Source organism: Papio anubis, chromosome 8 (genome assembly GCF_008728515.1).
Source record: "Papio anubis isolate 15944 chromosome 8, Panubis1.0, whole genome shotgun sequence".
Classification (NCBI taxonomy): domain Eukaryota; kingdom Metazoa; phylum Chordata; class Mammalia; order Primates; family Cercopithecidae; genus Papio; species Papio anubis.
This window is the reverse complement of record NC_044983.1, coordinates 12,137,785-12,163,350: the sequence shown is the minus strand read 5'-3', so window position 1 is coordinate 12,163,350 and position 25,566 is coordinate 12,137,785. Positions and strand designations below refer to the sequence as shown.

Below are 25,566 nucleotides of genomic sequence, written 5' to 3'. Positions count from 1 at the left end.
TCTCAACTTCCTTGTAGCTACATTTCTGTGCACATAAATAACTCTTTGGGATAAATTCCTTGAAACTGAATTATTTGTTCAAAGGGAAAGGATCCCAGAAGGTTTTCATTATTTTGCTTTCTCATGCGCGGTGAATGAGAATACAGGCGCCCGCTACCATGCCCAGCTAATTTTTCGTATTTTCAGTAGAGATGGGGTTTCACCATGTTAGCCAGGATGGTCTCCATCTCCTGACCACATGATCCACCCGCCTTGACCTCCCAAAGTGCTGGGATTACAGGTGTGAGCCACTGTGTCCCGCCTCCTTAAAATCTTTTAATTGACCTCAGATATCATAATGCTAAGCAACTCTGAAGTATATATTGTAGTGCTATTTATCTATCAATGTATGCACATGTATATGACATAATTTAAAAATATCGACATAGTCTTTTGGAAGAGAGAGAGATTGCTTTTTATTTTACAGATGAGAAAATTAAGATTTCAAAAAATTAAACGAGTTATTTAACGTTGTATTGCTAGTGAGACACCAAACTTATTTGGAACTCAAATGTTTGGTTATATGTCCTCTTTAATGCTACTCTATTAGAGAAACTAATACTGTCACATTGTATAGTGAACTCACAAAATAAATTTTGCTACACAATAACTTAACTGAATGGAAAAGTGCATCTGATGTTAGGCCTGATTTCTGTTATTTCATGTATGATTTTAGTCAGTTTAACAACAATAATAATGGCAATACCAAAAAAATTAAAATAAAATAAACCAAACCTGTATAATTTGAAAGAAGCATAGAAGTGTGGTAAGACATAACATGTTTTTTAAAAACATATTAATTAAACAGCTGCTTTAAAAAACAGCGTTATTTTCTATTTCAGTGAAAATAAGTTTCACAAAATTAGTCACTTTTTAAACACCCTTATAACAGTATCAGTTTGCTGTGAGCCTAAAGTGGAGAATGGTAGTGAAAAAGACTTTATATCGACTATGACAGAGTGACATGTTGATTTTTCTAATATTGAATATTACATATTCAATATTGAATACAATATAGTTGAATATACTTAATGTAATGTAATTGAATGTTAAATACAATATTCAATGTTGAATATAAGTTAATACTAAATTTTATATTCAACATTCAATATTGACTTTGCCATTAGTTGAGTTTCCATAAGAAGGACATCTATTGCTGTGTTTCTGGGGATTCTTTTAGCCATTAGGCTACTTCTCTATTTATTTCACAGTCACATTGACTTGGTAAAATTAGAATTTTATAATAATACTTGTTATCTGGACAGGAAAATCTGCCTGCTTAAATTTTTTGTGGAGGAGGTTCAGATTGCCTTATTCTTCTATATAGATTTAGAATCAGCTTGTCTGGTTCCACGAAACTATCATTGATGATCTGATTAAGATTGCATTAAATTTATTCTAAGTTTTTGGTAAAATTATTAACTTTAGGATAGGATAATCTTACATATGGTTATGTTATACTCCTCATATAATTAACATTTCTTTAATGCCTTTTGATTAAATTTAATAATTCATTCGATAGCAGTCTCACAGAACATGCATTACATTTTTCTCAAGTCAAAGCTGTTTTCTAATTGTATTACATTTTCTGTAGATTCTTTTGGATATTTTTTCTGTAGAAAACCATATTTTATGTGAAGCCATGTTAGTTTTATTTTTTCCTCAAAGCAATATACATATTATAGATCTATATTTTTCCTTAGTAAGACAAGAACTATATATAGTATAAACTTGAATTAAAGTGGTGAATCTAGCCAAATATAAAACCACATTGTACTTTTGTGTAATGTTCTTAAGTGAAATATCACTGTTCTTAAATGAAATGTTTTAGTATGTCACCAATAAGTTTGATGTTGATGAAGGTTATGTTGTACCTGACAACTTTAGGTGGAGAAATTTACTTCTGTTCTGATTTCCTAAACAGTGACGATTATTGTGGTTAATCATAATGAACTTTTTGAATGAATTGTCTCTATCTTCTGATACCATTCTATAATATTCTCCATCAGTAAATTACTGTGGTGAATTTTATTAATTGTCTGCCATTAAACCAAGTTTATATTCCTGTGATAGATCTTAAAGGAATGGTCCTGATAATTCTCAGTTTATTGCTGGTTTCCATATGATAATACTTTTATTTTTTAGAAATTTAGTATCTATCCCCAGGAATAAATGTGAGCCTTTAAATTTTCTTTCTTGTGTAATTCTGATATCAAAACCTGGCAGAGACACACACACACAAAGAAAATTGCAGGCCAATATCCCTGAAGAACATCGATGCAAACATCCTCAAAAAAAATACTGGCAAACTGAATCCAGCAGCACATCAAAAAGCTTATCCACCACAATCAAATCGGCTTCATCCCTGGGATGCAACGCTGGTTCCACATATGCAAATCAATAAACGTAATCCATCACATAAACAGAACCAATCACAAAAACCACATGATTATCTGAATAGATGCAGAAAAGGCCTTTGATAAAATTCAACATCCCTTCGTGCTAAAAACTCTCAATACACTAGATATTGATGGAATGTATCTCAAAATAATAACAGCTATTTATGACAAACCCACAGCCAATATCGTACTGAATGGCCAAAAGCAAAGCTGAAAGCAGAATTCCCTTTGAAAACCGGCATAAGACAAAGTTAACCTCTGTCACCACTCCTATTCAACATAATATTGGAAGTTCTGGCCAGGACAATCAGACAAGAGAAAGAAAGAAAGCATATTCAAATAGAAAGATAGGAAGTCAAATTGTCTATGTTTGCAGATGTCATGACTGTATATTTAGAAAACCCCATCGTCTCAGCCCAAAATCTCCTTAAGCTCATAAGCAAATTCAGCAAAGTCTCAGGATACAAAATCAATGTGCAAAAAATCACAAGCATTCCTGTACACCAGTAACAGACAGAGAGCCAAATCATGAAGCAACTCCCATTCACAATTGCTACAAAGATAATAAAATACCTAGGAATACAACTTACAGAGGATGTTAAGGACTTCTTCAAGGAGAACTACACACTGCTGCTCAAGGAAATAAGAGAGGACACAAACAAATGGAAAAACATTCTATGCTCATGGATAAGGAGAATCAATGTCATAAAAATGGCCAAATTGCCCAAAGTAATTTATAGATTCAATGCTATCCCCATCAAGCTACCAATGACTTTCTTCACAGTTTTTTCATGTGCAAATTTCATATGGAACCAAAAAAGAGCCTATATAGCCAAGATAATCATAAGCAAAAAGAACAAAGTTGGAGGGATCACGTTACCTGACTTCAAACTATAATACAAGGCTACAGTAATCAAAACAGCACGGTGCTGGTGCCAAAACAGATATAAAGACCAATGCAACAGAACAGAAGCCTCAGAAATAACAACACACATCCACAACCATCTGATCTTTGACAAATATGACAAAAACAAGCAATGGGAAAAGGATTCCCTATTTAATAAATGGTGTTGGGAAAAAGGGCTAGCCATATGCAGAAAATTGACACTGGGCACCTTCCTTATGCCTTACACAAAAATTAACTCAAGATAGATTAAATACCTAAATGTAACACCTAAAACCATAAAAACCCTAGAAGGAAACCTGGCAATACCACTCAGGACATAGGCGTGGGCAAAGACTTCATGACTAAAACACCAAAAGCAATGGCAACAAACTCCAAAATAGACAAATGGGATCTAATTAAACTAAAGAGCTTCTGCACAGCAAAAGAAACTATCATTAGAGTGAACAGGCAACCTACAAAATGGGAAAAAGTTTTTGCAATCTATCTATCTGACAAAGGGCTAATATCCAGAATCTACAAAGAACTTAAATTTATAAGAAATAAACAACCCCATCAAAAAGTGGGCGAAGGATATGAACAGACACTTCTCAAAAGAAGCCATTTATGTGGCCAATAAACATGAAAAAAAAACCTCACCATCACTGATCATTAGATAAATGCAAATCAAAACCACAATGAGATACCACCTCAAGCCAGTTAGAATGGTGATGATTAAAAAGTCAGGAAACAACAGATGCTGGAGAGAATGTGGAAAAACAGGAACACTTTTACACTGCTGGTAGGAGTGCAAATTAGTTCAACCATTGTGGAAGACAGTGTGGCAATTCCTGAAGGATCTAGAATTAGAAATACCATTTGACCTAGAAATCCCATCACTGGTTATACACCCAAAGGATTATAAATCATTCTACTATAAAGACACATTCACACCTACGTTTATTGCAGCATTGTTCATGATAGCAAAGACTTGGAACCAACCCACATGTCCATCAATGATAGACTGGATAAAGAAAATGTGGCACATAAAAACCATGGAATACTGTGCAACCATAAAAAGGATGAGTTCATGTCCTTTGCAGGCTCATGGATGAAGCTAGAAACCATCACTCTCAGCAAGCAAACACAAGAAGAGAAAACCAAACACCGCATGTTCTCACTCATAAGTGGGAGCTGAACAGTGAGAGCATGTGGACACAGGGAGGGGAACATCACACACTGAGGCCTATTAGAGGGTGTGGGGCTAAGGATAACATTAGGACAAATACCTAATGTAGATGATGGGTTGATGGGTGCAGCAAACCACCATGGCACATGTATACCTATGTAACAAACTTGCATGTTCTGTACATGTACTCCAGAACTTAAAGTATAATAATAATAATAAAAACTTAATATATTAGGGAATCAGTTTTTTTTTTTTCAATTCTCTGGAAAGGTTTTTACAAGATTGGAATTTTATTTTGTAAATGTCAGTACACGCGCACACACACACGGATAAAGTACTCCCCAGTGAGGTGCTATACTCTGCATTCAAACACACACTGATGTGTACATCTCAGTGTCACAAGTTAAGCTTTCTCAAAAAAAAAAAAAAAAAAAAACACTACCTATTGAAAATATTGAATATCTGCTTACCCTGTTCATGGTGAGATACTTACTATGTGTATCAAGGGACTCCCAAAATGTCAAAGCACATATCTGGATTATAAAAGTTGTGTATTTTACCTCTGACTTATCAGAAGAGGCCCATTTATATCAGCAGGTCTAATGCTAACCTGTAATGCATTATTTTTGTAGGTCAGAGAATGATCGTCTTTAAAGATACATGTTGTGATCCATAACCAAAGCACACAAATAAAACACAGGTTTCCATAACGGCACAATAATTTTGAAGATGTTTGGACTTCCCTGAAAACTGTGGATAATTATAATGGTTATAATTTGCATAAAGCATTAATGGCTTACTCTGCTTGAAATTCCTCTAAGAAAAACATACAGTATTCACAGTAATCAACGCTGAATATGTGATGAGTGTTCTTACTGTAGAAACTTCATTATTGGGGAAACCAGACGTTAGTTCTGGAGAAACATGCCATTTCTTTAATTAAAAGTAAAAAGTAAAAGAATGCTACCAGTTCTCTTATGGTTAAGAAACAAATGAAAATAAAGGGAGCTTTTTAAAATTTACCTATTGGTATATATGAATTACGTGGCAAGTGATAAAATAAAAATCAAAGGAGCAACCTTGAGCAACAAAAGGTAAATAATCTCATAGAAACAAAAAGATGAAGAGAATTTATTTGGGCCTTAACAAGCATGTTCTGATTCTCATTTGGACTCTATGCATGTCTTACTATCGTGTTACTGGATGATAGGCTTATGAGGCTTTCAGCTTTTATGTGAATTTTTGTACAATTTGGTTATTAGTAAATGAATGACAATTACATATTAAGGCAAGTTGTATATACAAAGATCCCAGATTCTGAATCTTTTCTTATTGGCAGAGAGACCCAAAAAAATTACACGTAAAACTTTGATGTTTTAAAATCTCTTAGATATCTTGAGGTAAGAAGGAAATTCTAAATAAATTGTGGTTCATGAGATACTATGTTAAAAAAAAATTTGATATGTTAGTTTATGTAGATTAACCATGCAGCTCAGGCTCATAAAGCTATTGATATAATTAGCATCTTTTGAACATACAAGATTTTGCTTTTTTTTCAGAGTAAAAAATGTTTGTAGAAGTTTCAGATAAATCCATAAACCAATGTAATATTTGAAGCCCCCGAAGACAATTATGTACCATCTGTTTTAGACAATTTATTTACTGATTTTTATTGTCCATAGAAAGCACTTTGATATCAATGCACCAGAAGTCCTAAGGAATAAAGAATTAAGAAAGGAAAGTGCTGCTGAGATGAGTCTCTAGCATTAGGCATTCCATTTGGTAATGGTCAGTATGACCCGCCAGTGGAAAACACAATTTCTCCCTTTATGACTAATAGCAGTAGGAAGCCATCTTGTTTCTCTTCAGAAAGTAATCTAAATAGGGGTGGAGAGCTTGAGGAATAATATAAGGCAAAAATATAGGATTAACGAATTCACTAGTTCCCCCCCGCCCCGGCCCCGAAGAAACTTCAGTTTGATGGTGCAACTGATGGGAGATTTTCAAATAAATGAATTTCCACAAAGCTTGAATTTCACTGGATTAATGATAGAGGGTTATCAAGGCAAGGGTTATACCAAAAACTTTAAAAAACATTTACATTTATAAGAATAAATGTGAGTTCAAAGAGCCAAGACTAGTATCAGCGATCATATCTGTATTTAAGGTAAACTGTCCAAATCTTAAGACAAAATATACTCCTAGATTAAGTATGTTCAAAGCTTATCTAGACTTTATATAAAGGTGGTAAAAAGATAACTTAAGAATCTTCTTAATCTTCTCAACTTCATCATTAATCTTTACAAAAAATTTAAAAATATAATAAATGACAGTATGGGTAGCTCATGTGCTATCAAATAGGTTAATGCATATTTTTGCATTTCAATTCATTAGAGTTATAATGTTTACAATGACGCTGTAAATTGAATCAAATATTGCTGCCTTTTAAAAAGTTCATAACCACAGAATCTTCTGATTATGTTTGCTAAAAGGGTGCTCGATGATGCTTTCTCACTCAGGATTCTCTAGAAGCCTCAGTTGTGTGTGTTACTTCTCCTTTGCTTAGTGGTTTTATTTAAGTAAAGGGCAAATGACAACCTTAGTAATCACATACTTTGGAATTATCTATTTCCTGAAAATATATATCTTAAGAGTAAACGAAGAAAGCTCTGCTCATCCACTGTAATGTTTTCATTTTTTGGAGGTAGGAATTAGAAAATGTATTATTTATATACATTTTTTAAAAATGTCATTTCCATCAAACCACATATTCATTCAATTTGGAAATAATTTATTTTCTTTTTAATTCTGTTTTATTTACACGTGATTTTAAATTTCAAGTATTACTCTTATTGTTGACTAAAAGGCATGGAAAGAATTAATAAATGAGTTTTTCCTCCTAAAACTCAGAGAAGCAACTGCTAGTAAAACGTAACTTCTTGAAGCTTACAAAATGAGAGCCATGTGGAAGTCTGGATCATTTCCAGTGCTGATATATTTTAGTCTAATTTCATTAGTAACAACTTATTTTTGAAATATACTTCATTTTGAAGAAAATAGCTTTATTTTAATGCATTTTCCTTTTGATCACCAAATGTCTTTTTCTTTATCTCTGTCTTCTGAAACTGTTTAAGTGGATGAGAAGATATTACTTGGCATCCAAGAGTGAAGGCTTTGAGACATTTTTTTAAATGATGAAAAAAATACCAAAAGGAAAGTCCAAACAGATTTTGAAATAATTTCTTTTTGGAAATCCTGGCAGCTTATCTTTCAGTCCTAAATGAACAGTATGGTGGTGTGTGTGTGTGTGTGTGTGTTTTTTTTCTTTTGCTTTCTTTCCAAGACAATTAATAATGTTATTTCCCTGTTTCATTAGAAAAAAATCACTTTGGCTATGCTCATAATAAGTTTCAGTACATTCAGATAATCATCTCAGGATGTTAATTTGTGTTAAAGTGTTAAACAAGGAGATACACTAGGAAACAGAAACTTAGCATGTTTTACATATCAGTTATAAAATAGAAAGCATTTTATGCATGCTTTTGTTAATTATTGTTTTATTCACATTCTTTAATTTACTGATCCTCAACTATGTAGCACAATCCATAATCAGAACTAAGTATACAACTTTTATCAAGACAGTCTTTGACTTCAAGAAAGTCCTAAGTTACTGGAGAAGAGCTTAAAGCAAATTGCAATGCAATGTTAGAAATATACACCAGTAATTTTTGCAAGATCCTGGGGAAACTGGCCAGAAGGAGGAAAAGCTGCAAGAACCAAGAAAATGTTTCACAGATATTATAATTTAGATTCAGATCTTGAAAAATGAGAAGAGATTACCATCTAATGATGAGAAAGAGGTTGCATATGCTGAGAACAAGAAGGGGTTCTCATGACAGTCCATAAACATGGCAAAATATGCGAGAGCTGTCTTGTCACTGAAATGTAAAATGCACAGAACTGCTAAGCAATAAATCCTAAGGAATGTGGCCTTGACTTCTACAGATAATTGGATTCTTGAAATATTTTAAGTGAGGGTTACAAAGTCAGTTTTGTGTTTTAGAACATCATTTGGCACCAGTATGGAGGAATTATGAGCAGAAAATGTATGTGATATTGAAGACGTGGAAACAAGTACCCTAACAAGGATGTTGAACAAGAAAGGATATCTCGGTATACTTCTCCAGTTTACCTGGGTGTTTGGAATATGGTTTTACCATCAATCAGACTAGGATTAAAAAACAAAAAGACAGCACTTTGGGAGGCCGAGATGGGTGGATCACGAGGCCAGGAGATCCAGACCATTCTGGCTAACACAGTGAATCCCCGTCTCTACTAAAAAGTACAAAAGATTAGCCGGGCCTGGTGGCGGGTGCCTGTAGTCTCAGCTGCTTGGGAGGCTGAGGAGGGAGAATGAGGTGAACCCAGGAGGCAGAGCTTGCAGTGAACCGAGATCGCGCCACTGCACTCCAGCCTGGGTGACTGAGCGAGCCTCCGTCTCAAAAAAAAAAAAAAAAAAAACACTTTCAAAAAAGGCTTTGAAATATGGATCCTTATCGATATTTATTAATTACCTCACATACATCATGTGTGCAAGAATACAGTGGCATATAAGGAATATATCTTCAATATTTTTGGCCTGAAACATAAGCAACTCACATAATTAAAAATATGTAAGAATAGATATGGTAGATTAAACATAAGTGTTACAGGCAGTAAACTGTAAATATGTTCAGAGAATGAAGATATCTGCATATGCCTTAGGAGGCGAGAAATTAGTAAAGATATTTTATAAATAAGTAGAAGAAAAGATGTTTGAGCAGACAAATGGGGTCAGATTACAGGAATGCTGAATACTAGGCAAAAGCAGTGTCCAAGAAAATAATTACAGCTTTTTGCACAGGTGAGCTGTCAATGGTTTTGATAAAATTACTCTAGCAATGTATAGGTTGTGTTTTGTCGTGTTAAGTGGAGACAAAGACAACACTTAGATTATTAAAATAACACAAATAAGAGACATAGTATATGTTGAAATAGGTTGACATTTTTTCTAATAAATTTTTCAGGATTCAAAGGAACCCTTTTTAATGGAATAAAAGAAATGCCAATTAATATTTTTTCCAGTATTATTACTCCATCCTTTCCCCAAAATAATTTATTTTCTTTTGATTTGGAGAAGCAAACTCATTTCCACTTGTATTTAAGGAGGAATGACAAGAGTTATTAGTATACAAGTTTTGACATGTTTGAAAAAAAATAGTATAATTCTGTTAGAAATTGAAAGTACTTTAGAGATCATGTTATTCATGGTCTGGTTTTTAATTTTACAAATAAAAACCAGAGGGCTTTAAATACTTGACCAAGATTTAGAAACAAATTAAAGTAAACCTGGGAATAAAAAAAATCGATTCCCAGTTTAATCTAGATTTTAATACTAATTTAGACTGGGGAAACACATGCAAATAAAGAAAAAGAAAGGTAGGACGACTTCCAAAAGTTTGAATATATTTACTAATACAGATTCAAAATTGAAGATCATAAATAAATAGGAATCTTTCTGTCCCTTGAGATATAGAAAAATATCCCTGGACCTTATCCCTATTCTAGTGGAAGAATTTGAAATACTGTCTGAGATTCCTGTGAAGTGCCATAGGGCTGGGAGGCTCGCTGTTCATGTCCTGTTAATCTTTGCCCCGTGGACTCTGGATTCCTCTTGTAGTTTCTTTTTCCACATCATGTTGATATCTACATAAAATCCATTCCCTTCTTTGCATCCCCTCCCCCCCCCAAAAAAAAAAAAACAAACAAAAAACAAAAAAAAAAAACCTCAGAAAATTCATGATCATAGTTGATTTCATTGGAAAAATAAAGGCCAGCAAAAGTTCTCATTTGGCAAATATCAGGTCAAATAACTTAAAAATATAATTTCCTGCCTGACTTTCTTTTTCTCAATGTGAGGAATTCTTGCCTTTCTTGGTTGGTTGTTTGCTTTCTCTCTGGTGCTTCTCCTTGGGTTTCCTTTTCTTGTGCTACCTCTTCTTCTGGGACCAATGACTGCTGTAAAAATTATATCTATGCCAACGGATGAATAATGAGTAGCGTAGGATATAACATTTATAGTATAGATAACGTTTAGAATATAGATAGCCACATCAGACGAAGTGCTTGCATTTAATTTTAATAATTTGTTTTTGAGGGTGTGGCATTTTATGTTAGGCATTTGTAAAGGGTAGTATCCTACCTTATGACTTAAACTCTTTAAATACAAAGTAGGACCATAATCCATATCTGCCTTTTATCCTTTCTAGCAAAACAGAATATGCCATCCTTATTCTTTCCTGCAGAAGCCAGAAATTATCATATGAATGGCTTCTACTACTTTTGGACCCTGAATTTTCTTACCTCCTTTTTTTCTGACAATTGCAATAGCCAACAGTAGAGGTTTCCCCTATGTCTTGTAACATTGTAGTCAGTTTAAATTATCTGAAACATCCTTTATAGGATTATATAATCAAGCACTATTGAACATTATGCCCTTTTGAACAGCCCCTTATGATAGCAATGAAAAAAAAACATTTATTCAATAAGTTTACATATGCATATTAATATGTATCTCTGTTATGTTCCTTTTGTCCTTTTTATGTCTGTCATTCTTTTTTTGTTTCTATGGTTTCTAGAGCCTGTGATGAGAATTCATGACAGTCTTTCTTTTCTTGAAGTGACTGTAAATCAGATCTGTCCTTGTGTATCAAATGAACGTTGATAAATTGTTAGGGTTTCCAGGTCAAGTATAGGATGCCTTACTAATTTTGAATTTACTTAATTACTCATGACATGCTTTCAGTATAAGTATATCCCCTGTAAATATCCTTTACTTACACTAAAAAATGATTTGATGTGTATCTGAAATTCCAATTAACTCAGTGTCATATATTGTTATATTGCCAAATCTTGCAACCCTATTAATAATCCACATGGTAAAAATTTTCAATTCATGGGAGATAGAGTTTTTAATTTTTTAAAGTTTTTTTTTTAAAGACAGTTTCCCCTCTATTGCCCAGGCCAGAATGCAGTGGTGCAGTCTCAGCTCACTGCAACCTATGCCTCCCAGGTTCAATCTATTCTCTGTCTCAGCCTCCCAAGCGGCTGGGACTACTGTGCACCACCACACCCAGCTAATTTTTGTATTTTTAGTAGAGGGGGGATTTCGCCATGTTGGCCAGACTGATCTGGAACTCCTGGCCTCAGGTGATTTGCCTGCTTCATCCTCCTAAAGTGTTGGGATTACAGGCATGAGCCACTGTGCATGTTCTGATTTTTAATTTTTATGCTGTTAAGAGTTCATACCTGGTTCAGGTGGCTTTTATCATCCCTTACTGATTTCCTTTAAGATTATCTGTGTTGCTTATTAATTTCGTACCTTTGGCTCATTCAGGACAGAAACAGGGAGAGTGAATTTCTCATTTTCTAGAGGCCTGCATTTTGTTAACTACTCATATTATTTAGTTTACAATTTCACCCTTTCAGTGGCATGATTACATATTTATTTCCTCAAGAATCCTTTAAAAATGATTATTTTTATACTGGAACTCAGAATCGAGACGTCTGTCAGTTTTTATTTCTCATTGAAAATTTAAACTTTTGATGACATTCTATTTTTATTTTCACTGATAAAGTTTGTGCTTAGTTACTAAGTATGTCATTATGTATTTGAAAGTAAATATTACTGATGTCTAATTATATTTCTGTCACCTTATCTGGGAAATTTTCATAATCATGCAATAGTGGAAATTAATTTTTAAACTTTGCACATGGATAACTATCTTTTCTGGGATGCATATCTTATTACAAAATGCCAGAGTCTCTCTTTGAGATATACAAATGTATATCTTGTAATATTCTTTCACATGCTATCTCCACCATGATCACACAACTACTGTTACCTCCAACTACTGTTTTACTTTGAAAGACTCATCTTAAGGAATGTTCCACTTGGAGAAATAAAATAAATATCTTCCAAAATATCAATAGAATAAACCCCTTAAAGAAGTAATTTCTCAAAATTCATGAGGAAAAGTTAAAAACAAGGAGCATATGTCCTACAGTCTCAGGAGACACAGAGAGAGACAAGAGAGAACACTATTAAACCCATTAAGTGTTCAACAAATGCCAATAGCTTTTAGTTTATAAACAGAAATCTGCAATCTTAGGGATTTACTGCAGCAGAACCTGGTAAGTTTGCCCTCAGAACCAGAATATAGATGAAATCATACAGTCTTTGAAAAAAACATCTCTTCCTCTTCTATTCATGATCAAGGTCTGTATTGCTATATTATGCAAAGGAGTCATCTGATGGTTCTAATACATTTCCATATATAGCAATTTATTTTTAAGGAATTGGAATTTTAGCTTTAATTTCCTAGTGGCAATTTCATCATTACTTCTTGAATTAATATGTTTTACATTATTTTTTTCTCATTAGACAAAAGCAGATTTGTATGCTTCAAATATATATTTTTATGTTACATTGTATAATTTAGCTAGTGTTGAAGCCACTGATGGAACAGATATGAGGTTCTTAAACTAAGAAGTTTGAAGAAGATTAGATCAAAAAACAAAATGATAAAGTTTATTTTGAGGGTGATAATCAAAGACATTTATGCAAAATTACAGAAAAGATTTTCTCAGTGTCATCTTATTTGGAGCATTTTTTTTCCACTTGGTTTTGGTAATTGAAGAATCCTTCCATTTTACTTAAATTATGAAAAAGCTATGGGAATCTGGAAAAAAAAAAGTGGATTCAGTAAATGAAAGTTGAGATAGAGTATCATTCAACCTCCTGAGAAAAGTGTTAGAGTATATGACCTCTTTGGAAAACTATGATGCCATATGAAACCACCTATAACAACATGATTTAAAGCAGTTCATGGTTTTAGATAAAGCCCTAACCCCAGAGAGGTCAAAGTAACATGACATGTTCTCTCTCATTTGGTGGTTACTGTAATCAAAAGTGGGAGCTCTGTGAGAACTGCTAAACATCTATCAGGGTATGTCTGTAAAAACCAATAGTAGGCTACACTGGAGCCCACCTCCACATTTTTATTCATGACCTGCTATTATTTATAGAAACACAGAATTAAGTATTGTGACGTATCCCTCCCTCAATTTCCCTTAACTGGAAAATAAGGCAGGGGACAGAGATGAGCTTTTGTTCTTTAATGAGAGAGTGGGAATCTTGACTTTAATAATTTAATTTTAAAATCATTTAATATATAATGACATTTACATTTACCTTGATTGACTCTTCCCTGCCTGGTGATATTCTTCTAATTCTTCTCATTCATATCCTGTGATATGGTTTGGCTCTGTGTCCCCTCTCAAATCTCATCAAGAATTGTACTCCTATAATGCCCACGTGTTGTGGGAGGGACCCGGTGGGAGATAATTGAATCATGGGGGTGGTTTCCCCCATAATGTTCTCATTCCCATGGTAGTGAATAAGTCTCATAAGATCTGATGGTTTTATCAGGGGTTTCTGCTTTTGCATCTCCTCATTTTTCTCTTGCCACTGCCATATATGAAGTGCCTGTCGCCTCCCGCAATAATTCTGAGGCCTCCCCAGCCATGTGGAACTGCAAGTCCAATGAAACCTCTTTTTCTCCTCAGTCTCGGGTATGTCTTTATCAGCAGTGTGAAAATGAACTAATACATTATATATACCTATTTTAAGTTTTCTCTCTTTGGGAAGAATATTTGATGCATAAAAATAGAGATGAAAGTCACTGTGTGGACTTGCTTATACTGACTGCTATATTCATGCTACCCCCAGGCACTGAAGGAGCCGTATTTGGGCACTCTGTGGAGACGCCGCACATCAGAGCAGAGCCATCCCAAGATCTCAGGTAAGTGCTTCCTCTTATACATGTGGCATAAATTCCATCACTGTTGATCAGCTTTAATATATGAAGAACTAAAATAGACAGCTAGACAATGTTTCCCCCAATATACTTAAAATAAATACAAAAATGAATATATTAGATAGCAAGAATGTAGAAAAGAAAAGGCAAAGGCAGTTATAGAGTAAGTGAGAGGAACTAATAAAAATAGGGATGCTGAGGTCGGGTGTGGTGGCTCACACCAGTAATCCCAGCACTTTGGGAGGCCAAGGTAGGAGGATCAGTTGATATCAGAAGTTCAAGACCTGGCAACATAAAAATTAGTCGAGCATGGTGGTGCACATGTGTAGTCCAAGTTAGTCAGGAGGCTGAGACCAGAGGATTGCTTGAGCCCAGAAGGTCGAGGCTGCAGTGAGCTATGATTATGCTGCTGTACTCCAGCCTGGAAAACACAGTAAGACCCCATCTGTAAAAATGAAACAAAACACAATAAAAACAACAACAAAAACAGGAATGCTGGAAAATCTGACATATATAATGAAATATATGGCATATATAGGAATAAAGACAGGGCAAATAGGGAGCTGAGAAAGCTATTATTACATACAGGGAACTATGGAAGCAAATGGAAGCTAATCAGAAAAAGGCAGAACTTAATTGGACTTTTATGGGGTTCCTCAGTCTAATATTTCCAATGGAATAAACTACTTCCTGACAGTGTAATGGTTCTAGGAGGCAGTTATTTGTAAAAGCTCTCACCATCCAGAAAATTCCAACATTATAGGGAATTCTTCCCAGGATAATTATTACCACCATTGATTAAATTCAAAATATTAAAATCTAGATCCCTCATACAAAACTGCTCAGTGGATGTTCTTAATTCATTACATAAGATTTGGTGATTATGGTTTAATAATTTATGATAGGTAAATTACATTCTGAAATGAACTTATTATTGTATAGGAAAAGGAAATATGCAAATACTGCTGATAAAAACTAATCACATATTAAAAGTCACTTTTAAAGTTGGATCAAAGTATCAACCTGAGAGACACAGTTGCTGTCTTGGGAAGCAAAATAAAAATATTAAGTTAAAAAACCTTTTTATTCATAAGGATTGGTGTTTAGCCCTTCACACTGGATGAGTGTATACGTACTCAGATGGAAACAAAAAATAAAGTTGAAAATCTTTAAGGCAACAAAACCATACTTTACAACAGTAAAATTTTTAGTCCTTTAGAGTCCTATGATAAAATTTCCTAAAGAATTCAGTTTCTCACTACTTGAGTAACACAGATTCAAACAAGCTAGGGAACAATATTAGAAAAAAAGTGGCTGCCTTCAAGGACTAAGACTTATTTTAGAAGAGCAACGTAATAATTACCTACTCTAGATAGAAACCCTAGGGATTTAGGAGTGCTGAGGAGTGTGTGTAAACAGCATCTCATAGGGTGCTACAGTCTTCATTTATGGCTTTTTTTTCAGGGAGGAATTCAACAACTTTTGTGAAGATATTTATTGTATCTTTCTTCTCCTAACAAACTATAAATTCCATTAGAACAGGATACACATGTCCCTTGTTCATCCTTAATGCTGCAGCAGCCAGCACTGTTATCTTACACATCCTAGTTGCAATAAGGATTCGTTAATGTGAGTTACTGAAACTTAGCAAAGATGAAAAATGGGGACATTAACTAAATAAGTGGGATATAAGGAAAGTGGCTGCAGTCATTACTGTATTACAAAGGCACATGTTGGCTGCAGTCATTATTGTATTACAAAGGCACATGTGAAGAGCATTGATTCCAATTTTTTTCATCTGTGTTTTAATACAGACACAGCTGTTTACTAATTTATTCAATAAACTCAATTACTACATTTATAGAAGTATTTTTTAATTATTTACATTTATTCTTAAAGAAGAAATATTTTTTATTTCTAACGTTTTAGTAACAATGGAGAGTCTATTAAAAGAGGAATAAGAACCAACTGGTATTTTAATTATCTTGCTGACATATTTCACAATTCATAAGTGAAAATGTGAATGATATTATATCTAGTGTATAGTGTTTCTGGTTTTCATTTTCTAATTATTCATCATTATTTAAACATTGCACTAAGCTGGATTGATCAGGCGGTTGTAAAAGCAGACTGGCAATCCCGAAGATAAGTGTTACTAAATTTCCAAGCTGAAACAGAAGCAAAGTCGAGTAATTATGTAGGTATTCAATTATTTATTTGTGTAATGAACATTAAAAGCAGGGTGTCTGAGAAAAACTTTACAAGCCTTGCTGACAGTTTTCCTTTCAGAGAAGTAAGTACTGTTACTTGATGCCTAGCTCTAATCAACACGGTTTCATTGGTTGGCCAAGTCAATAAACTGTTAATTTAGGGAGTAGGTAGCCATGTTTTCTTTGATTTAGACTTCAGAAAAGAAAAAATTTCAAAAGTTTATTATATTAATAGAATATTAATATTTTGGTGAAGAAATGTGGTGGATTTCTATGACATTTATTCAGCAGATGTTTGATGAGTATCTAGTATTTCTCAAGTTCTGTGCTGGTTTTCATGTGCATTTTAAAACTGTGTGGATTTTCTTTGATTTTTTTTTTTTTTTTTTTTTTTTTTAGATAAGATGATACTGTTTTGTAGTATGGAGTCTATATTTTAAAAGGCTAAACAATATATGTTAAATAGTTAACAAAGACATAATAGTAAATTTGCCCACAACAGCCCAATGTTCACTCTTTTCTATTTCTTACATTAATATATAGTTAAGTTGCTACAGTTTGAAGAGTTTCTGTACCTATGGTAAAAAGTGATGAAATTAATTATACAGTGCCAATTTCCTAAAGATTTATTTTTGGATCTGAGATCCATTAAGTACAGAATAAGAAAATAATCTGCACTTGGATTCTGTAAAATGAATTAATAGTTAATCATATATTTGGCATCTTTTATGTATTTGGCATCTTTTCATAATTCTCATTCTTGCAAAAATACACCTTAACACAGAAATATTAAGGTTTGCAGGCTCCAAGTTAATCTCTAGAATCACATAGCTCTAATATACATCATTAATATATTCAAGGAAAAAAACTCTATCAAGGAAAAAAACTCTACTAAGCAGTCAGGATGTTGTCTGACACATTTCCTCAATAAAGAGGTAGATCGCTTTGCTGGTTTTCTTCTACCTATGAGAAGAACATTATGATAAAGTAGTGTATTTGTTTTCTTTCCTTTCCTTTTCCCTCCCTTTCTTTTTGTTTCTTCTGATGTTTAAGTTCTGCTTAATATTTAACAATGGCATTCTTGCAACTTAGGTGGTTTTAAAGTCTGAATTCTTTTAAAGTCTGAATTCTTTTTTCTGAATGTTGACAATTCTTCTAGAGATTTAGGCCACAGACTTTTTAAATTTGATAGTTGCATAACACCTTAGAAACACTATCTTGTTGCATCTTTGGTATATAAACACCATGAAAAACAGAATGCTTTGAAAAACCAGGTGGCAGAGGGACTTGAGTTAAACATTAATCCTCCTCTCTGCCATACTACTACCTACCCACTGTGAAAGCCAGTCTGAAACTCACAGCTATATTTGCTGTAATGCTTTCCACATGAATACAATTATAATTCACTAATTCCACTGACTATTTACATAGAAATCCACAAGTAGTGCCAATAAACTTAGGTTTCCCTTTTCAACAGGCTTTTCCAGAGAATATTTCATAATAACATGAATAGTTTAATTGAAAACTTCTACTATAATATAAATAAGTCTGTGAAACCCTCCTCAGTGAACGGGAGAATTTCCATACAAGAGAGAAGTGGGACACTTTTTTTTTTTTGAGACAAGAGTCTCGCACTGTTGCCCAGACTGGAGTGCAGTGGCGTGATCTCTGCTCGCTGCAAGCTCCGCCTTCCTGGTTCACGCCATTCTCCTGCCTCAGCCTCCGGAGTAGCTGGGACTACAGGCGCCCGCCACTATGCTTGGCCTCCCAAAGTACTGGGATTACAGGCGTGAGCCACCGCGCCCGGCCATGGGACAACATTTAATTGTTGATACTGTGTTGCTAAGAGTGTGTGTAGTTCTAGAAGGGTTATGTATCAGGGAAAAATCAGTGATAAAAAATACATTTTAACATTCAAATGTTGACATTTAGATACTGTGTGTAAAATGCTAATAGTAAATTGTGTAAGTAGTGGGATTATGAGTGATTGTCTTCAAGTTTTCAAATATTCTGTGGAAATCAAATCTTCTATGGAAAATACGGGGAGTTCTGTTTAATAAAAAAAAAAATACAAACGTTTATTAAAAATAGATATATTCAAAACTTCTCCCCTCCAGGGATTATATGAGGATAGATCTCCAAATGGCCCATAGGGATTAAAATTTTAAAGTTGCAAGAGAAAACGAAAGTGTTGAAACCACTTCTAAATGCTGGTTCTGCTCCTTCTTAAGCTTTTAAGTTTGATTTTCCTGCCGAGAGGGAACTGAACTCCAGAGACCTAACCATTTGATGTGGTTCTTTCTGCAAAACCACTCTGAATTCATTGCCTCAGAAACCGAAAACAAAACCAGTTGTGCTGGATAACTGTGAATGTGAGCTTGAGGGGACCCTCCTCTTAAACTCCCGTGGTCAAGGGGATCACAGGCAGTTGCATCCCCAAGGCAGAAAGCTGATCTAAAAAGACCAGTGCATGGATCCTACCTCTTCTTATACTAGCACTTTTTACCACTGTATTCTAGTTCCTGTATTGTGTCATTTTTGCTTTTTCTCTAGTGTCATATTTGAAGATAATTTGAAAATTGCTTCCCAACTCTCTTTCTGTAGGCATGACTGTGTAAAACACTTGTTTTTTTGCCCTCATAATTTATGTAGCCAATCTTCCATCACATTTATACTTGTATATTACCCTTCTATTGATTTTTCTTTCCCAGACTAATGTCACTCATTCTGTGGACATTTCACGGGGCCATCAGAGTTACTTGATGTAGAAAATGTCTTATTTCATTCTTTTAAACAGTTTCTAGAGGTGTCAAGTACATAATATTTTGTGCATGCCTGAAAGTTTGCAATATTAACGATTTTCATTAACGCATTCATGTTTACAAGACAGGGACTCTTTATTGAGGAATACATATATCTACATCCTAAACTGTAGTACTTTTTAAATTAAACCTCCGTCATTAATATTAGTGAGTTATCCAAAATTTTAGCAAGTATACTTATCACACCCTACTTTTCAAACAGCAAAAGAAACCATAAGCAAATTGGTGAGAGTCAATACTTGATGTGAGTAAATGTAGATTTTTATAAAGAGCCAAAAATAGATAAGTCAATCAAAAATTGTTCTAAAACTCATTTTGGCTTTGCCTAACTTCCTTTATTCCTGTCTGGTCTGTATGTTTTTCTGGTTGTTGTTTTAAGTTGACTAATGTTGTCTTCTAGTTTATCAAAAATTTTCTTTTTTCTATGAATGATTTTTTTTTTCTTTTTTCCTTAGGCTTGAATCACCCACCAGATCCTTGATCATGGAAGCTCCTCGTGGGGTCCAGGTGAGTGCTGCTGCAGGAGACTTCAAGGCCACCTGCAGGAAGGAGCTCCATTTGCAATCTACAGAAGGGGAGGTGAGTCCCAGGAAAGTCGACCCTGGCCCTTTACTGCTGAGGGTACATGGCATCAAATTATACGTATATGGTTCCAGGGGAAGCATAAAGAAGTGCTTTGTGCAAAAGTTTAAATTATACAACATATACTTCTTGGATATGAATTTAATATTTCTTGAATATGAAATTTGGTAACAATGTTACTAAGTTACAACTCCATTTATTTTCTACTGAAAGATATTCCGTCACAAGTCAATTATAAATGGGACATCTAAAAACTTGATATTAATTATACTTATCTGCCCATTTTGAAAATACAAGATAATGTCAAGAACAACGACAGTCCTTTTTAAATTCTTGTTATATCTTGTTACTCAGAAAGTTCTTCCAGAAAGCACTTTGGTTGTTTGTTTACATAGAGTACCTTATTTATCTAAAAGGAAAACAAAAGTTTTACTGTTTATAAATTATCATTTCATCAATTTAGGTTGAATAAATTTCCTGGATAAGGATGTACACATTAATATTTTTATTTTATATTATCTTTATTCCCCAAGCATTTCCTTTAAATCTTGTTGCTACTCCTGTAGATGTTATTTTTTTCTCTTGCTGTCTGCTTTAAATAATACTTTGTCTTTGGTGTTCTACTCTTCCACTATAAAGTCATAAGTATACATGCATTTTATTTACCGTAATTGCTGTATCTGCAGAATCACATTTTAATCAATTCTGGAAATTTGCATTATTTCTTCAGATAACCACTCCTCAATTTTCTATGATCTTTTTCTGAAACTCTGAAGACATAACTTTGCATTTTCACACCTCCCACATCTCTTACCCTCTCCTTCCCAGTTTCTATTTCTTTTTCAGGTCTGTATTTTCAGGGTTCTCCCCAGTATCTCATCTCTTATTTTATCCATACATTGAGCTTTAGTGATTATGTTTTTAATTTTTAGCATTCTCATCTTTTTTTTTTTTTTTAAATCTGGACATCTTGGCAAATGCTTTCATGCCTGTTCATTTTTAATTCTACCTTAGTTATTTTAAATCCTCATACATGATTCATATGCTAGTCTGTATATTTTTACTACAATTTTGAACGTTCTTGATGGTCTAAATCTGTTGTATTGCTTTTCCTACCGATACATTCCCTTAGTAGAAAATACATTTTATTTTCCTCTTGTGTTATTTATGTAATTATGAGCCCACAAAGGTTAAATTATGAGAAGAAAAAGAATGAAAGGAGAAGTTGAAAGACATGTTCTGGAGTATTTCAGTCCTCTTCAGCTATAACGATGAGGTCATAATTTTATACAGGCAGAAGGAATATTCCTTTTTTTAATCTTTATACCATTATCTCAGTTATTAATTCAAGATGAATTTTAACTATACATTTTGCTTCCTTTTTAAAAGTAGATTTACTGGTAGGACCATATTAGAGTCTTAGCAGATATTACAACATAAATGATCTAGCAATCTAATGTATAATATTTTGAAAATATATTAATATATTCTGTCAGGGTTTCTTTCCACTACAGTTGTAGACCACAATCCTTTTCTAACACAGCAGGATGGAAGTCTTTCTTCAACAGCTTGCATTCTTTTTAAAGAGTTGCTTTGGGCTGGGTGCGGTGGCTCAAGCCTGTAATCCAGCACTTTGGGAGGCCGAGACGGGCGGATCACGAGGTCAGGAGATCCAGACCATCCTGGCTAACACGGTGAAATGCCGTCTCTACTAAAAAAAAAATACAAAAAACTAGCCGGGCGAGGTGGCAGGCGCCTGTAGTCCCAGCTACTCGGGAGGCTGAGGCAGGACAATGGCATGAACCTGGGAGGCGAAGCTTGCAGTGAGCCGAGATCGCGCCACTGCACTCCAGCCTGGGTGACAGAGCGAGACTCTGCCTCAAAAAAAAAAAAAAGTTGCTTTGATAATGGTAACTGTTTCATTCAAATTGCTCATAATATTATTATTAATATCTATTTTGTACCATATAAGAATCATTTACATATGTTCTTTTATTCACTGTATCAGCAGAGTCCTTTGATTCAATTATATATTATAACTTCATTGTCAAATGAGTATTATACTGTAAATATATCATAGCCATAGGTTTTCATCTGTGGATTTTTTTTATAGTAACAAAATAAAAGTACAGAAAGGCACAGCGCTTAAAACAGCATGTCTTTTTCCTATGAAGAAATATCATTTACAATATAGAGGGATATAATAAACAATATAGAGGGATATAATGTCCTTATCCTTAGATAGTTTTTAAACTACTTAGTATCAGTCATGGTATTGAGGTATCTAAAATGATGGATGAAATGTAGAAGAATGAAATGGTATGTAAAATTCTGCGCTGTTGAAAATTCAGAGTCATTTCAGACATTGTATTGTAAAGTATTTCAGACTCAGTCTGGAAACCAACATAAATTGTAATTGTATGGAGAATATTGTAAGTGGTATAATGGCATATGTAATATAATAACAGCATATATACCACAAGATCACAGAAAAATAATAAAGCATTTTTTTTTTGAGACGGAGTCTCACTGCTGTCACCCAGGCTGGAGTGTAGTGGCATGATCTCGGCTCACTGCAACCTCCACCTCCTGGGTTCAAGCGATTCTCCTGCCTCAGCCTCCCTAGTAGCTGGGATTACAGGCACCTGCCACCACGCCTGGCTAATTTTTGTACTTTTAGTAGAGACAGGGTGTCGCCATGTTGGTCGGGCTGGTCTCGAACTCCTGACCTCGTGATCTTCCCGCCTTGGCCTCCCAAAGTGCTGGAATTACAGGCGTAAGTCACCACACCTGGCCGAAAACAATTTTTTGTTTTGAAAATTAAGATACCCTTTGTAAGTCCTGGGCCAGATTTCAACAGGTGACAGAAGGATAAATGAATTCTTGGTAGAGGAAAGACACTGGACTGTGACTTAAGAGCTCAGGGGTGTGATTTTGAGTTCAGGGAAGAGTTCCAGAACCAATGGATTATGTGGTTTATAAGACAATATTGAAGAGCAATATCAATTTTAGAAGTTGGAAAGTGAACAGCCTCACTGCCCTCGCAGAACAGAAAAAGATATGATGAAGTTCATCCATGCTGCACAAATCTAGGTAGGTGCAGGAATGCTATGTTGAAAAGAATCAATATATAACAGCCCGTTTAATCTTATGACTTACACCTCTATGGCAAGCCAAGACAATATCATTTTCTCTTTCTGAGGACTTCATATGAATGAATTTATCCATTATAAAAAATGACTCTTTTATATGGTTGGAGCTATGGTTTGGATCTCAGAAACGTATGGAATTGTAAGCATTGTAATATAGCCAAATACAATCTAAAGCAGCCCCTAAATGGATAGGAGAGCCGGAGAACACCATTATGGCTATGCTGAAGCAAGCTACTCGTCGTAAGGCTTGAGTACTTCAAGGTTTACTCCATTGATGAGGCCTCCATAGTTCATGCTTGATTCGAAGGTGTCACCTGCAAGCCTTACTTACTCTTACAGTCATCTGATCAATCCCACGTGAGCCCTCTTCTCCACATCTCCATTAGATTTTCATATCTCCCTCCTTAACTGTGTATGTCTCAAGGTTTCTTATCCGAAACACCAGCTTTTAATGTTTCTTCAAGGTGAACTTAACTCCAAACCTGTAGACTTAAACCCCACAGTCTCAAAGCTTGCCCCTATAATACTTTCGGCATTTTCAAAGCTTGAGGATGCCTTTCCTCTGCACACATGCTAGCTCCTGAAAAGTTGTAAGGAAAAGAGACTGAACTACACAAGCCCACTTCCTCTTCCACTCAGTCAATAAAAGGAATCATTTTGCATTCCCTGGGGAGAAGAGAACCCCAAGTATAACACAGGAAGAAATCATCCATACCCGAAAAATGTATTGTCTTGGGTTTTTGTTGTTGTTTGCTTAGTTTTATGCACTTCTTGCTTTCACATCTTTCTCTTTGCTTTCCTATCACTTAACACAGAAGTAACTATGGGGTAATATATTTCAACAATTGATATCAATAAACACAAGCTGTAATCATGCTTTTTAACTTTGAATACTGTTGATAAATGCAGCCATTCATTTGTTTCAGAATGTGTTCGTTTATTGAAGTAGGTGCATGTGCAGGGTTAAACATGGTAGGAATTACTAAAAATTCAATATTTTATATTTGAGTAGGATGTATTTAGCAGGGAAAGTAAGATGTGAATATGGCTATAAAATACCACATTAAGTGATCGCAGAATAAGGTATTTAAAATAAACTGCAATGGGAGAGTCAAATAAAAAAGCAGCGGTTGCAATCCTAGTCTCTGATAAAACAGACTTTAAACCAACAAAGATCAAAAGAGACAAAGAAGGTCATTACATAATTGTAAAGGGATCAAAGAAACAAGAAGATCTAACGATCCTAAATATGTATGCACCCAATACAGGAGCACCCAGATTCATAAAGCATGTCCTTAGAGACCAACAAAGAGACTTAGACTACCACAAAATAATAGTGAGAAACTTTAACACCCCACTGTCAATATTAGACAGATCAACAAGACAAAAAATTGACAAGGATATCCAGGACATGAATTCAGCTCTGGACCAAAGAGACCTAATAAACATCTACAGAACTCTCCACCCCAAATCAACAGAATATACATTCTTCTCAGCACCACATTTCACTTATTCTAAAATTGACCACATAAGTGGAAGTAAAACACTCCTCAGCAAATACAAAAGAATGGAAATCATAACAGTCTCTCAGACCACAGTGCATTCAAATTTGAACTCAGGATTAAGAAACTCACTCAAAACCACACAACTATATAGAAACTGAACAACCTGCTCCTGAATGACTACTAAGTAAATCACAAAATGAAAGCAGAAATAAAGATGTTCTTTGAAACCAATGAGCACAAAGATACAACGAATCTCTGGAACACACATAAAGCACTGTTTAGAGGGACATTTATAGCACTAAATACCCACAAGAGAAAGCAGGAAAGATCTAAAATTGACACCCTAACATCACAATCAAAAGAACTAGAGATGCAAGAATAAACAAATTCAAAAGCTAGCAGAAGACAAGAAATAACTAAGATCAGAGCAGAACTGAAGGAGATAGAGACACACACACACACACAAAAAACCCTTCAAAAAAATCAATGAATCCAGGAGGTGGTTTTTTGAAAAGATCAACAGAATAGACCTCTAGCCAGACTAATAAAGAGAGAAGAATCAAATAGATGCAATAAAAAATGAGAAAGGGGATATCACCACTGATCCCACAGTAATACAGACTACTACAAACACCTCAAAACAAATAAATTAGAAAATCTAGAAGAAATGGATAAATTGCTGAACACATACACCTTCCCAAGACTACACCAGGAAGAAGTCAAATACCTAAATAGACCAATAACAATTTTGAAATTGAGGCAATAATTAATAGCCTACCAACCTAAAAAAGTCCTGGACCAGAAGGATATACAGCCAAATTCTACCAGAGGTACAAAGAGGAGCTGTACCATCCCTCCTCAAACTCTT

At 34.5% G+C, this 25,566-nt stretch overlaps 1 protein-coding gene across 3 annotated transcripts in view; it reads left to right on the top strand.

Moving 5' to 3' along the window:
* The window catches only part of SGCZ (sarcoglycan zeta), a 1,210,518-nt gene that overhangs the window by 1,169,590 nt on the left and 15,362 nt on the right, over window positions 1-25,566 (top strand). For all 3 annotated transcript variants that reach the window (XM_017961783.3, XM_017961784.3, XM_009212552.4), the window contains exons 6-7: window positions 14,340-14,412; window positions 19,915-20,038. In XM_017961783.3, coding sequence (XP_017817272.1) covers window positions 14,340-14,412; window positions 19,915-20,038 — 197 coding nt within the window. The remainder of the gene's footprint in view (window positions 1-14,339; window positions 14,413-19,914; window positions 20,039-25,566) is intronic.